Source organism: Lepidochelys olivacea, assembly GCF_965140295.1.
Source record: "Lepidochelys olivacea isolate rLepOli2 genome assembly, chromosome: 6".
NCBI classification, from domain to species: domain Eukaryota; kingdom Metazoa; phylum Chordata; order Testudines; family Cheloniidae; genus Lepidochelys; species Lepidochelys olivacea.
In genome coordinates, this window is record NC_140416.1 from 479862 (window position 1) to 494137 (window position 14276).

At 59.3% G+C, this 14276-nt stretch overlaps 2 protein-coding genes across 2 annotated transcripts; one reads left to right on the forward strand and one right to left on the reverse strand.

Moving 5' to 3' along the window:
- Positions 1-856: 856 nt before the first annotated feature.
- On the forward strand, positions 857-5699 carry MYL11 (myosin light chain 11). Its single transcript, XM_084629760.1, has 7 exons — positions 857-1094; positions 2837-2926; positions 3741-3816; positions 3993-4097; positions 4703-4781; positions 5026-5074; positions 5290-5699. The coding sequence occupies exons 1-7, from the start codon at positions 1092-1094 to the stop codon at positions 5392-5394; spliced, it is 507 nt and encodes a 168-aa protein (XP_084485886.1). The 5' UTR covers positions 857-1091; the 3' UTR covers positions 5395-5699.
- A 793-nt stretch (positions 5700-6492) lies between these two features.
- On the reverse strand, positions 6493-9261 carry QPRT (quinolinate phosphoribosyltransferase). The gene is made up of 4 exons (XM_084631360.1): positions 9164-9261; positions 7245-7805; positions 6892-7023; positions 6493-6811 (listed from the first exon to the last, which is right to left on the reverse strand). Exons 2-4 carry the CDS (start codon positions 7794-7796, stop codon positions 6599-6601), a joined length of 897 nt encoding a protein of 298 aa, XP_084487486.1. The 5' UTR covers positions 7797-7805; positions 9164-9261; the 3' UTR covers positions 6493-6598.
- Positions 9262-14276: the final 5015 nt, after the last annotated feature.

The following is a 14276-nucleotide window of genomic DNA, read 5'->3' on the forward strand; positions in this document are numbered from 1 at the left end:
ACTTTCTCAGGGATGCCCCGATAGCCAGGAACAGGGAGGGGGACAGACAGAGGGATACGGCACGCACAGGATAGTCCCACACAGTCCCTGCCCTGGGGCACAGAGGCCAAGCATTGGGGTGGGATGGGGTGACCCCATAGTGGGGACCCTTATTGGGGTGACACAAATGAGAGCAACGGGAGAGACTCAGGGTTCAGGAACAGGGGACTTGGATCTTGTGGGGGGCCTGTATAGGGGTGACACATGGAGGGTGGGGGAACTGATCCTTTCAGTGTGGACCTCTACTGGGGAGACACATGGAGGGAGGAGACAGGGTGCTTGTGTGATGAGTTGGAGCACTAGCTGAATATTATAGGGGGGACCCACAGAGGGGTAGCCCACACATGGGGGTTGGGGGCGGCAGAGAAGTCCCTCAGAGGGGAATGGGGGGATCTGAACCTTGTAGGAGGGCCCATATTGGGGTGCCACACATGAAGGCCCAGAGCTGGGAGGTCCATATAGGGGGGAGGGGGAGATGGGGCAGGAGCATGAGATCTGGATCTTTTGGGGGATCCATATTGGGGTGACACATGGGAGAGAAGCAGATGGGACAAGAGAGGGGGACTCATAAAGATGTGACACATGGGGGGGCAGCAGATGATGCAAAAGAGGGGGGACCCATAGTGGGGCTGACGTGGATCAGATGGGGCCCGGTATTGGGGTGACACACGAGGGGCAGCAGAGGAGGTGAATGGGGCAGAACCTGGATCGACTGAGCCAGGCTCTATGTTGGGGCAATACATGGGGTCGGGGGGGACCCTATGGGGGGCTTCATGTGGGGCAGCCTGGGGGCCAAGCAGACTGGAGGGATCCCACCTCTCCTGTCTCCTTTCTCCAAGAAAGGAGCGTCCCGGCCGGGATCTATTTCAAGCCCCGGGCTCCTCCGAGCCAAACTTGAAGATGCTGCTATAGTTAGCCCTTGGCACGTCACCCCCCCCCGGCACCCCCCGGGAGCTCTATATAACCCCAGGGGGATTGGAGCACTCCCCAGCCTGCCCAGCTTCCCCTCCAGCACAGACCTCCCAACAGCTGCGCCCGCCCGCGGAGAGGAGATGGTAAGTGAGACGGACCCGGGCAGACGGACGCACCCCGGGGAATTGAACAGAGGCCCCCCCGCCATACACGCCGCAGCTTGGGGACACTCGGACCCGCCTGTGGAAAGCTATAGTGTGGAGAGAAATGACTAGGGGATCAATCGATATATCTATCCCCACGCACACCCCCTACCTACCTACCTATCCCCATATACCCCCTCTATTTACCTATCGATCCCCCATACACACTTCTATCGATCTATCTATGGATCGATCTACCTACCCCCATCCACCCCCTCTATCTATCTATCTATCTATACACCCCCTCTATCTATCCCCATTCACCCCCTCTATCTATCTATCTATCTGTCTATACACCCCCTCTATCTATCCCCATTCACCCCCTCTATCTATCTATCTGTCTATACACCCCCTCTATCTATCCATCCCCATACACCCCTCTCATCCATCCATCTATCCCTGTACACTCTATCTATCCATCCCCACATACATCCCTCTATCTCTCTAGATACATTCCCCCCTACTCCTCTCTCTCTTTAGACCCATACACCCCCTATCTAGCCACCCCAGTCATCTATCTATCCCCCCCCAAACCATCTACCTATCCATCCCCACACACCCCCTCCCACCTGCACCCGTCCATCTCCAGGCATCCCCCTAAGATGGCTCAGGCATGTCCTATTCTCCTGCAGGTTTTGGGGGTCACTTCTCTCCAGGTCCCTTCTCCCCAGTGGGTCCCTTCCCCTGCAATTTCCCCACGCCATCAGGGTGCTCTGGGCGTGGAGGGGGGAGAGATGGAGTCTGATGCACAGACAGACAGCACTTGGGCCCCCTCCCCACCGGATCTCTGTCCCCTTCCACCGCCCTCCCGTCGCTGAGACTGTGGGGTCATCTGGGTCCCGACACCCAACTGAGCCATGATGGCCCCATTGGGCATGGGGCGGGGGGCACAGAGCCAAAAATTAATCCCTCGTGTATTGGGGGGGTACTAGGGGACGCTGCAGAATCTGTGTCCCTTGGGCTAAAATCTTGGGGAGCCAAAACATCTCCCTCTAGCCTGGGCAAAAACACCCCACTTTTGATGTAGGGCCAGCTCCCCCAAGGGGAAAAACTGGGATATCCCTATTATCCATTGGGTGACTGTTACCCCCACACCAAGAGACACCCCATCTCATAACTGCCCCTCAACACAGCTGAGGCCCCTCACTTGCATTGCTTAACAGGTGTTTCCCCTTGCACCCCCATTTCCCCCACTAACTCGTATGCACCCTATTTCCCCCACTAACTCCAATATACTCCCCAATAACTGCTGTGCACCCCAATTTCCCCACTAATGCCCATGCACATCCCAGTAATTCTCATGCACCCCCCAATCACTCCCATACACCTCTCAACGTCCCCCTATGCACAATTCCACCCATATCTCCCCTGCACCCAAGTTCCTTGTAGCCCCCCAATATTGCACACTGCACCCCAATTCCCTCGCTAGCTCCCATACACCCCCAATAACCTCCACTTCTCTAAGTTCACCCCAAGAACTCCCCCAGTCCCCCCCCATCCCATCTCTTGGGCTCTGCCCCCGCTGATCACAGACAGGGAGGAGGAGGGTGTTATGGGGCACCAGGCCTATGTTCGGGGCTCAAATCTGGGGTGGGGGTATGGTGGCCCATGGAATTAACCTTTGCATGCCACGGCCTGTCTGCTTTTCTTCCCCTTCACTCCCCCGCCCCCCAAAAAAACAGGCACCCAAGAAGGCGAAGAGGAAGGCAGCCGAAGGCAGCTCCAGTGTCTTCTCTATGTTTGACCAAACCCAAATCCAGGAGTTCAAAGAGGTGAGGCGGAGGAGGTAGGGTGGATGAAGGGCAGGGAGGGGTGAGGGTGAGGGGAAGATTGGCCCCTCCAGTCTATTCCCCCTGTCTCCAGGGGGTGGGATCATCCCACCAAACCTTGATGCTCTAGGGTGGGGTCCGGGGTGCCGTCTCCCCAAGTCCTCCTCGTCCCCCCGAAATGACCTCACCTCACCCGATCCGACAGAGAGAGACGCCACCCCACTGCGTCCTTCTCCCTGGGTGCGGCCGTCTCCCCAGCTCCCATCCCTCCCAGCACGGACGGGGCCGTTTCCTTCCCCGGATCCCAAGGGCCGGGCGTCTATTTTGGGGGCCGGTGGGTGGAGACGCGACATCTGCAGTTGGGTTGGAGGTGCCTTACAAGGAAATCCCTGGAGACGTGGAATTTGGGGGAGGAGGGGTGCCAATGGGGCATCTCCATCTGTGCTGGGGGGGAGCTTGGCTGCCGGGGGAGGGGGATAGAGGGAGGGATGGAGCAAAAGCAGTGCGGGGGGGGGGTCAGTAGCTTCCCTCCCGTCTCTGGAGAGCTTGTCAGCTCCTCCGGCATGCAGCACCTGTCCCCCACGGGAGGGGGGCTGCATCGGCAGCTCCCGGGGGCACGGGGCCGGGGGCACGCCGCCAGACGAGGATTCCTGGCGTTCCTTCTGTCCCCAAGGAGTCAGGAACGGGGGCTGGGTGACAGGTGTCTCGGGGGACAGCTGCAAGGCGGGGGAGCAGTGGGGGGAGGCCGGGCTGCAGAGAGCCATATGGCCCTTGGCATCTCTCCATTCCCATGATCCTTTGCTCCTCTCCCACTTAGGCCTTCACCGTCATTGACCAGAACAGAGATGGCATCATCGACAAGGAAGACCTGAGAGACACATTCGCTGCCATGGGTAAAGAGGCGGGGCCAGACCAGGGTGGGAGGGGCTTCTCTGGGGTGGGAGGGGCCATTCCAAGAGGGGTGGGGTCTATCTGGGAAGGGAGGGACCTGTTCCAGGAGGGGGGGAATGGGATTCCCCCCCCCCTTCTCCCCCACACACACTTTATAACCCTTTCCCCCGCTTGGCAGGGCGCCTGAACGTGAAGAACGAGGAGCTGGACGCCATGATTAAGGAAGCCAGCGGCCCCATCAACTTCACCGTCTTCCTCACCATGTTTGGGGAGAAGCTCAAGGGTGAGTGACCCCCCCATCCCGCTTGGTACATCCCCCTCTCCCCCCCATCACACTCCCCTTTGGTATGTCCCCATCCTGTTACCCCTTGGTACATTCCCATCTCCCCTCATCCTGCTCCCCTTTGGTACCTCCCCACCCCACTGTCCCTGGGTATATTCCCATCTACCCCTTTGGTACATCCCTATCTCCCCCCATCCTGCTCCCCCTTGGTACATCCCCATTTCCTCCTCCCCCAACTTTGGTACATCCCCATTTCCTCCCCCTGCGTATGTCCCCATCTTTTCTCCCCCCAACTTCCACCTCCCACCCTCTGACACATCCCCATCCCCCCCCATCACATCCCCATCCTGCTCCCTGTTACCCATTGGTACATCCATCCCCCCAATCACAACCCCATTGGTACGTCCCATTCCACCCACTACCCATTGGTACTTCCCATCATGCTCCCCCAACCTGCTATACATTGGTACCTCCCATCCCATCCCCATTGGTATGTCCCATTACTGCCCCATCCCATCCCCCCTTAGCCTCTCCCCTATTGGTACATCCCAACCCCCCCATTGGTATGCCCCAGCCCCCCAATTCTCACCCTCTCTGCCCCCCAGGTGCTGACCCCGAGGACGTGATCATGGGGGCGTTCAAGGTCCTGGACAGCGACGCCAAAGGCACCATCAAGAAGCAGTTGTGAGTATCCCTGTCCCCAGCAGGGGGCGCTAGGGGTGGGTGTGGGGGTCTCCCCAGGGCAGGGGGCGCTAGGGGTGATCCCAGCCCTGAGAGCGCGCAGGGAGGGGGTCTCCCCAGCAGAGGGCGCTCTCCCCAGGGTGTGGGGGGGTGGTAGTAGGGGGGTACGTCAGGGTTGAGAAAGCGGGGGTGTCTCCCCAGAATTTGGGGTGTCTGATCGCCACTCTCTCTCTTCCCCCCCTCTCAGCCTGGAAGAACTTCTGACCACCCAGTGCGACAGATTCACCCCAGAAGAGGTGAGAAATTTGGGGGTGACCCCCTGAACCCCAATACAAACCCCATCCCCCCAATCTAACACATCCCCCCCCCCCAGATCATCCCATCCAACCTGATCCCTCCCGCAGCAGCAGTGGGGGGAGGTGTCTGGGATCGAGGGGCACAAACCCTAGCTTTGGGGGTGGGGGTCACCCCAATTTTAACTCCCCTCTTGCACCTGTCATCCCCCCCCCAGATCAAGAACATGTGGGCAGCTTTTCCTCCAGATGTGGCTGGCAACGTGGACTACAAGAACATCTGCTACGTCATTACACACGGTGAAGACAAAGAAGGGGAGTAAATCCACCAGGCCTACCCAAATTGCCCTGCCGCCCTGACGCAGGGGGCTGGCGCTGTGGGGCCCCATCCACCCACACCCCCCAGGCTGGGGGCATATCACCCACATGACGCCCAATCAGCTTCAGTTTTGGACCCCCCCAAACTGCAGACGCCAGTCTTATTTATTGTGATTTTGGGGTGGGGAGCTGGGACCCCACAACCTTGCCCTTCCCCACCCTGCAGCCAGAGTCTTAAGAAACTGATCAGGACCCGTGTCAAGAACTGAGAAAAAAATGTTTCAATAAAGATGAGGAAACCTGTTTTTAACTCTCTCGGCGTCCTAGTCTGTTGTGTTGTGACTGCTTCTGGAGTGGGGCACAGTGGCTGTTTAGATAGGGATCAAGATGGGCTAATGAAGCGGCAGTGGTTGAAATCCTGGCCCCACTGAAGTCTGTGGTTGTTTTCCGATAACTTCAGTCAGGTCAGGATGTCACAGCAGGTTTTGGAATGAAAAAATTAGATACTTCTTATCTGTTAACCTATGGAACACCCCGCCACATGATTTCATGGAGATATAATTTCACACGCGGCTCAGGAAATTTGGGATCTGATGGTTCTTAGGAGCAATTCAAAAATGTAAAATCGAGACAGCACATTTCAGGGGAAAGATATGAGATGATTTTAGACGTTAAGCTGTGGAACACTCTGCCACATGATTTTAGGGAGCAAAAACTGCCCATGTGGCTTTAGAAAATTTAGTATGTGATGGCTCTTAGGGCAAAATTAAAGTGCATGAATCAAGACAGCACATCTTAGAGGGAACATATGAAATAAATGTATCAATTAACCTCTAGAACTCCCTGACACACCATTTCGTTGAGTTAAAATTTCACACATGGCTTAGAAAATTTAGCATGCGACACATTTTAGGACAGAAATTATATTGGGCAAATTAAGGTAGCACATTTCAGTAGGAAGATGGTTTTAACTAGTAGCCAGAGGAACTCCCCACCACATGAGTTTACAGAGCTTAAAATTTCACTCCCAGTTCAGGAAATGTAGTGTCTGATGGTTCTTAGGAAAAGATTCAAGGTGAGAAAATCAGACAGCATACGATACATGGACGAAACGAGACAATTTTATCTGTTAATCTGTGAAATTCCCTGACCCATGATTTCACTGTCCTAAAATGTCACACTCTGCCCTGAAAATTGGGGCTTATGGTCTTAGAAGGCAAAATCTCTCTGGACCGGCGTCTCCCGACAGATTTTGAGGGAAAAATCCACAGCTCGGGCCGACTGGGTGAGGCATCCCAGAGAAAGGACGTCTATACACGGGCCGAAGAACTGGGAGATATTCTCCTCCGAGATCCCACCGCTGGCTTCCACCATCACCCGGGGGTGGGCGGCTTTCAGCGCGCTGGCGGCGGGATGCAAGTCCTAGAGGAACAAGGGGCAGGGTTATGAGGGGGCTGGGAGACCCCCCCGCCCCACCTGGTAGCCCCCAAACTCCCTGGTACCTCCGGGGAGAAGTTATCCAGCATGACTATGTCAGATCCGGCCTCTGCGGCTTCCAGGGCCTCTCCCAGCGAACGACACTCCACCTCCAGCTTCAGATGAAAGCCAGCCACCCGCTGGGCTTCCTGGACAGCCTAGAGGTGGAGAGAGAGTTTGGGCAGGGAATGGGACCCAGGTGTCCGGGTAGGAGACACCACCTAGTACTCCCAGAGATAGGGGTGGAGTCCAGGCATCTGAGACGGCTGCCCTAGGGGTCCCCCCCACACGCTCCCAGAGACTGGGAGGGGTAATGCGACCCAGGCATCCGGGTAGGAGACACCCCCCGGCTCCAGTACTTCCAGGCCCACCCCCTTACCTGGGCAATTCCTCCCGCAGCCCAGACGTGGTTATCCTTCAGCATGACAAGACTGCCCAAACCGTAGCGGTGGCCCGAAGCTCCCCCCACCAGCAGGGCGTACTTCTCAGCCAGCCTGAAACCCGGCGTGGTCTTCCTCGTCCCGGCCACTTGCCCGCGCCAGCCGGCCTCCCGCGCCAGCCGGCAGGCCCGTCCCGTGGCCGTGGCCACCCCGCTGCACCGTCCCAGGCAATTCAGAGCAGTCCTCTCCCCAAGCAACAGGTGGCGGGCTTTGCCGCGGACTTCGGCCACGCGGGCCACGGGCTCCAGCCAGGCCCCCTCGGGCTGGAACCACTCCACGGTGCAGCCCAGCTCGGTAAAGACGGCGTCAAAGAAGGGGCAGCCAGCCAACACCCCGGGAGACTTGCAGAGGAGCACAGCGCGCTCCGGGCGTTCCCCCACTGCGCAGCCCGCGGGGTCGAAGGCCGGGGCATCCTCCTGCAGCCAGTCCCGGACCAGCTGGCGCAGGCGGGGGGGCGGGAGGAGGTGAGAGAGATCCAGGCGGGAGGTCATGGCGTCGGTCTGCAACGGGAAACCACAGAGGCATTGTGGAGAAGACATACCAGAGCGTACACTGCTCCTACAAGTCGGGGCATCTTTATGGCGCCACCGAGTGGAGGAAGAGGGGAACTGTGCCCAGAGCCAGGGCAACCCTGCTGGGCGAGGCCGGGCTGGAGCGGCCGGGAGCTCCCCCCACAGCCAGCGCCCCGCCCCTTCCCCACAGCGCCCCCTGCTGGGCGAGGCCGGGCTGGAGCGGCCGGGAGCTCCCCCCACAGCCAGCGCCCCGCCCCTTCCCCACAGCGCCCCCTGCTGGGCGAGGCCGGGGCTGGAGCAGCCGGGAGCTCCCCCCACAGCCAGCGCCCCGCCCCTTCCCCACAGCGCCCCCTGCTGGGCGAGGCCGGGGCTGGAGCAGCCGGGAGCTCCCCCCACAGCCAGCGCCCCGCCCCTTCCCCACAGCGCCCCCTGCTGGGCGAGGCCAGGCCGGAGCGGCCGGGAGCTCCCCCCACAGCCAGCGCCCCGCCCCTTCCCCACAGCGCCCCCTGCTGGGCGAGGCCGGGGCTGGAGCAGCCGGGAGCTCCCCCCACAGCCAGCGCCCCGCCCCTTCCCCACAGCGCCCCCTGCTGGGCGAGGCCGGGCTGGAGCGGCCGGGAGCTCCCCCCACAGCCAGCGCCCCGCCCCTTCCCCACAGCGCCCCCTGCTGGGCGAGGCCGGGGCTGGAGCGGCCGGGAGCTCCCCCCACAGCCAGCGCCCCGCCCCTTCCCCACAGCGCCCCCTGCTGGGCGAGGCCGGGGCTGGAGCGGCCGGGAGCTCCCCCCACAGCCAGCGCCCCGCCCCTTCCCCACAGCGCCCCCTGCTGGGCGAGGCCAGGCTGGAGCAGCCGGGAGCTCCCCCCACAGCCAGCGCCCCGCCCCTTCCCCACAGCGCCCCCTGCTGGGCGAGGCCAGGGCTGGAGCAGCCGGGAGCTCCCCACAAAACCAGCACTCCCACCCTGCTCCCCACAGCACCCCCTGTTGGAAGAGGCTGGGGCTGGAATAGCCAAGAGCTCCCCCCACAGCCAGCGCCCCTCCCCACAGCACCCCATGCTCCTCCTTTTCCCCTGCGTCCCCTCCCCCCCATTTGACAAGGGAAGAGAGAAAAGGGGTTCACTCCCAGCTCCTCCCACTTCCCCCCACCCCAGGGTCCTGTCTGCGTCTCCCACTCCGCCCCGGGCCTGTCTGCACCAAACCCCCTCCCCCAGCACAAGGCAAAGTCCAGGCCATCCCAGTCTGACCCAGAGCAAACACACAGGGCAGAGCAACTCCCACTCCAGGGCCACAGACCCCGAGCTCCCGGGCCTGGGACTGGGGGGCCGGGGACCCCCTGAGCAGGAGGGATCTTACCTGCCACCGCCACTCGGTGGAGTCCGGGAACAAGGGGCAGCTGGACGGAGATCTGGAACAGGACACGCTTCCCGGCCTGGAAGGAGCTGGGGTGTGGGAGGGGCTGGCCAGGAGGTGGGGCTGGCCAGGGGGGGCGGGGGGGCTGAGAAAACACCTAGGAGGCACTTCACACAGAGTATAAACTGCTTCCCCCGGGGGCCAGCGCCGGGCGAGGGGTCCCTGTGAGCCCAGCCCCCCGCCGCCCCAGAGGGGCCACGTCCCAGCACCAGGCGAGGGGTCCCCGTGTGCCCAGGCCCCCCACCCCAGAGGGGCCACATCCCAGCACCAGGCGAGGGGTCCCTGTGAGCCCAGCCCCCCCACCCCAGAGGGGCCACATCCCAGCGCCAGGCGAGGGGTCCCCGTGTGCCCAGCCCCCCCACCCCAGAGGGGCCACGTCCCAGCGCCAGGCGAGGGGTCCCTCTGTGCCCAGCCCCCCGCCGCCTCAGAGGGGCCACGTCCCAGCACCAGGCGATGGGTCCCTGTGAGCCCAGCCCCCCGCTGTCCCAGAGGGGCCACGTCCCAGCACCAGGCGAGGGGTCCCCGTGTGCCCAGGCCCCCCACCCCAGAGGGGCCACATCCCAGCACCAGGCGAGGGGTCCCTGTGAGCCCAGCCCCCCGCTGCCCCTGAGGGGCCACGTCCCAGCACCAGGCGAGGGGTCCCCGTGTGCCCAGGCCCCCCACCCCAGAGGGGCCACGTCCCAGCGCCAGGCGAGGGGTCCCCGTGTGCCCAGGCCCCCCATCCCAGAGGGGCCACGTCCCAGCGCCAGGCGAGGGGTCCCCGTGTGCCCAGGCCCCCCACCCCAGAGGGGCCACATCCCAGTGCCAGGCGAGAGGACCCCGTGTGCCATCCTCCAGAGGCAGCAAATTCTGACCGATGTGGCTGAAAAAGACATTTCAGAAGATACACAGGAGATCCCTCCGAGTCCAAAATGCACCTTTTTGCTTTCCACAGGGGTGTCCATTTTGCTTTCCACGGGGGTGGGCAGAGTCACGTCCTTTCTCCCCTTCCAGCACTTCACCCATCGCTCCGCCTAGTTTGGACAGAACCACACGACAACGCGAACGTTCTCGTACGAAAATACGATCGCACGGGAAAGGCGTTTACATTTTCATGCCACGTGTGGGAACCGCGTGCTTTGCACGGCACGGTTCAACTCGGCACTGCCATGGCCAGCGACGTGTGGCCGGGTTTGGTTTGGTTACAGACCCACTGGACGATGTCCTTCGTCATCCCAAGCCAATAGTATCGTGCGATCATTGCGCTTCTCGTTTTAAAGATTCCTTGGTGTTGGCCCCGGGGACTCCCACGACGCTGTTGGAAGAGTTGTCGGGCTTGCTTCCTGGTGCGCACGATGACAGCCTTTCTTCTTTGCCAGTCCGGAAAAGCGTCCGTCTGCTGATCGGAGAAGAGGGGGACACTGAGGCGAGGGTGAGCAATGATCAGATATTTTCAAAGTCACCAGTTCATAGGGCTATGATTTGGTCATGGAATCTGTGACTTCCAAAGACCCCTGTGACTTTAGCCCCCGGGAGCTCGGAGCCGCTGCGGGTGGCCAGGGCGCCCTGCAGCTGGGAGCCACAGGCGGGGGGGGATGCCCCGCAGCTCCCAGCCGGGCCCCCAGGAGTGGTGTGGAGACCCCATAGCTCCCAATTTTATCGTGCATACTTTTAGTAGACGTCAGGGATAGGTTGCAGGCTTCCAGGAATTTTTCTTTATTGCCCGTGACCTGTCCGTGACTTTTACTACAAATATGCGTGACAAAATCTTAGCCTTAATTATACGGCATATGCATATCAAAGATATCTGAACGCTATCGGGGGGGTAGCCGTGTTAATCTGTATCCACAAAAACAAGGTTAGTCTTTAAGGTGCCACCGGACTCCTTGTTATATCTGAGCACTGTGTGGTTCGTCATGGCTTGAGTACAAAGTGCAGGGGGGGAGACTTCAATATCTGGTTCTAATTAGCTGTTGAAATGGTTTTTTAAACGAGAAATCATTGCTCGGTGAAAGCCTGCGGGTTGTTGTTTGTGGATACGTTGGATCACGGGCTTGAGAAATAAAGCGGAATGACAGGGTTTGTCTGGTCGTATTCATAAGTTATACTCCTTTGCCGTGTAACTGACCCACGCGTTCGTGAGGGCGCCGAGGTGGGTAGCGCAGATGTTCTGGGCACCGTGAAGAAAACCCAGGATCCTGACCGTGGTCCCGGTGACGGTCGGGTGAACGCTCCAAACAAACCCAGCGCTGGGGCATCGGGACCGTAAGTTACAGGCTGAAAAGTCCATTGTATTCTGCGTCTGGATGACATGAAAAGAAGTCTCGCTCGCCTTCCAAAGAAAAGTTGGCAGCAAATCGACGCAGATGAAGTCTGCCAGCTTTATTCATTCCTTCAGGATATGTGTTTCTCCTCTTGAATGCCAACACCCGGGCGGCTTTTTCCTCAAAGGGTTTCCCTGAGTATTGTTCACAGAAGAAAACATGTCACACTGTTAACATTTACCTAATGGCAAACATGCAGTATCTAGCCATACAACAATCGGACTTTATTTAGTCGGTGTGACGAAGCGCTGCTCCCGGGGCAGCAGCTTCTTGCTCAGGCACACAATGGGGCGTCTCTCCCACTTAGTATCAGTTTGCATCAGCACCGCACCCAGCCCCACGTCGGAGGGGTCAGTGAGCACCAGGAAGGGTTTGTTAAAATCCAGGTTTACCAGCTTTGGATAAGTGCCCGTGACAGTAGGTGTGACATGGAAATTGCGGACGTATAAGCAGGGTAAGCCCAACTCAACGAGGCCGCATTCATAGGCCAATCCCAAGAGGGACAGAAGTCAACGTGAGCTACATGCCTAAGTTTGAAGTATTTGTGGCTTACAAAGTCTGGCTGCCTTTGACCCATGGAAATCGAATTGCATTTGAAATCATGAGATGGCCTATAAGAGTTTAACCAAGTGAAGTCAGAGTCACTCCAGGCAGGAATGTGAATTTCACAAGCAGGGGAGTTTGAAAATAACAGAGCATAGAGAGATACCCGCTCCCTACCCGCCATACTGCTGTTTATTACAGGGAGGTTTTGGCCTTGTACAGCCTTGTTGGAAAAATCCGTTTTCTGAAATGCTGAAGAATCTGAAATAAAGCAACCCATATAACGAACACACGCGTTTCAGGGTCATGATGATCACAGGCATGACAAACATTTATAAAGCACAAAGGGACTTCGGAGCCTTTGTGAAGGTCCTCAGCCAGGGGGACCCTACACCTTTGGGTCCACCAGACGTCTATTGCAGGGTGCACAGCGAAAGTGCTCGTGGCAGGGGAGTTATCTCACTGGAGAATGGACAGGGGAGACACTTGGGGGGTTAAGCACCAGGTTAGCAGAGCACTCTTGTATGGGTTCACAAAGCGTGTGTTATCTTTGTGAGGGGGTCCCCTGGGTGCAACCTGGACTATGGGACCCCTGACCCCTCCCAACCCACCAGCCTTTCACCCTGTCCTTTCTCCAAGGGGCCTCAGGGAGAGCGGATAACTTTTCGATGGGCCACCCACGCCCATCTGGCCAACCTTTTTGTTGCAACTGAAAGGCTGGGTGTGGGCGTTGCCTAGAACCTCAGAGTTACAAACCCCCAGGGCCGAGGGTTGTTCCTACCTCTGAAATGTTCCCAACGCTGAACAAAACATTCGGGTTTGTCCCTTCAAAAGTTTACAGCTGACCATGGACTTCTACAGCTTGGAAACTTTACCAGGCAGAAGAAGAAGGCCGCTCTCCCTTTATTTATTACGTTGAACGTAGTCCTGTCCTGTGTTGGGGGCTTTGTGCGGCGGGGGCCGGGAGGGGTTTCTGCTGCTGCCTGATTGCGGGCTTCCCGTTCCAAAGCAGGTGCGTGTGGTTGGCCGGTGAGTCCCTAACGCTGGCGTTCGTACCTCCGTGTTCACGACTTCCCGTCCAGGGACAGCTCGCACAGTCCAACAGGGTAGTAACCGATCAGGAGTCGGAAAGAGACCCCTCGCAAGGCAGGCGTTGTACCAAACACCTCATCAGCATCTCACAGCGGCCGGGTGGGGGGGTCCGGGGGGCTACGTCGAGGTACACAGGGCCGCAGCCTTACGTCCCTGACGTTTACTGCTCCCGAACTCAGAGGTGACGCTTTAGCTGGGACAAGGTGCTGAGGCAACGTCATCCCAGGGGGGATGGATAGCTCAGTGGTTTGAGCATTGGCCTGCTAAACCCAGGGTTGTGAGTTCAATCCTTGAGGGGGCCATTTAGGGATATGGGGCAAAAATTGGGGATTGGTCCTGCTTTGAGCAGGGGGTTGGACTAGATGACCTCCTGAGGTCCCTTCCAATCCTGAGATTCTATGATTCTATGATCCCAGCACTTGAGAAAAAGCAATCGGAGCGGAGAGGACCCAGCCCCCGTGGCTGTGTTTTCAGGACAGCTTAGAAAGCGTCCTACAAGCGGAGTGTCTGGGCTAGTGGATGTAAAATGCTGAACGGAGATCTGAGTATTTCTTTATTATTCCTCTCCACGGCAGAGCAGGTCATCCAGGGTGACCAGACAGCAAGTGTAAAAAATCGGGATGGGGGGTGGGGGGTAATCGGTGCCTATATAAGAAAAAGACCCCCCAAAACAGGACTGTCCCTTTACAAACGGGACATCGGGTCATCCAGCGTATTAGGAAAGAAACACCGAGTGCCCGCAAACCGTTGAGAGTCGTGGAAAGCGGACTCGGGAGAGCTCTGAATTCCTTTTCAAAGCAAGCGCACGGGCAGAAAATCAACCCTGGTGCTTTACCCAGACCCGCCACCCGGAGCGAACCCCGAGGCGGAACCGGCGGCTCGCGCCCCAGACCTCCCCGCGCGCCACGCTCTGGCAGCCTCTCGGGCCTGGTCCCCCCCCCCCCCGCTGCAGAAACACACGGGCCCCCTCGTGCCCCGCGACATCAGCCGAGCTCGCCCGCCTTCGGCACTGCAAAGTCGCCTGCATCCCGGGGACAGAACGTGCCCTGGCTGCACCCGGCTTCTCCGGCGGCTGACGCGGCAGCTCCGTCCCCACATCCCCGGCGTCGGCCCCAGAC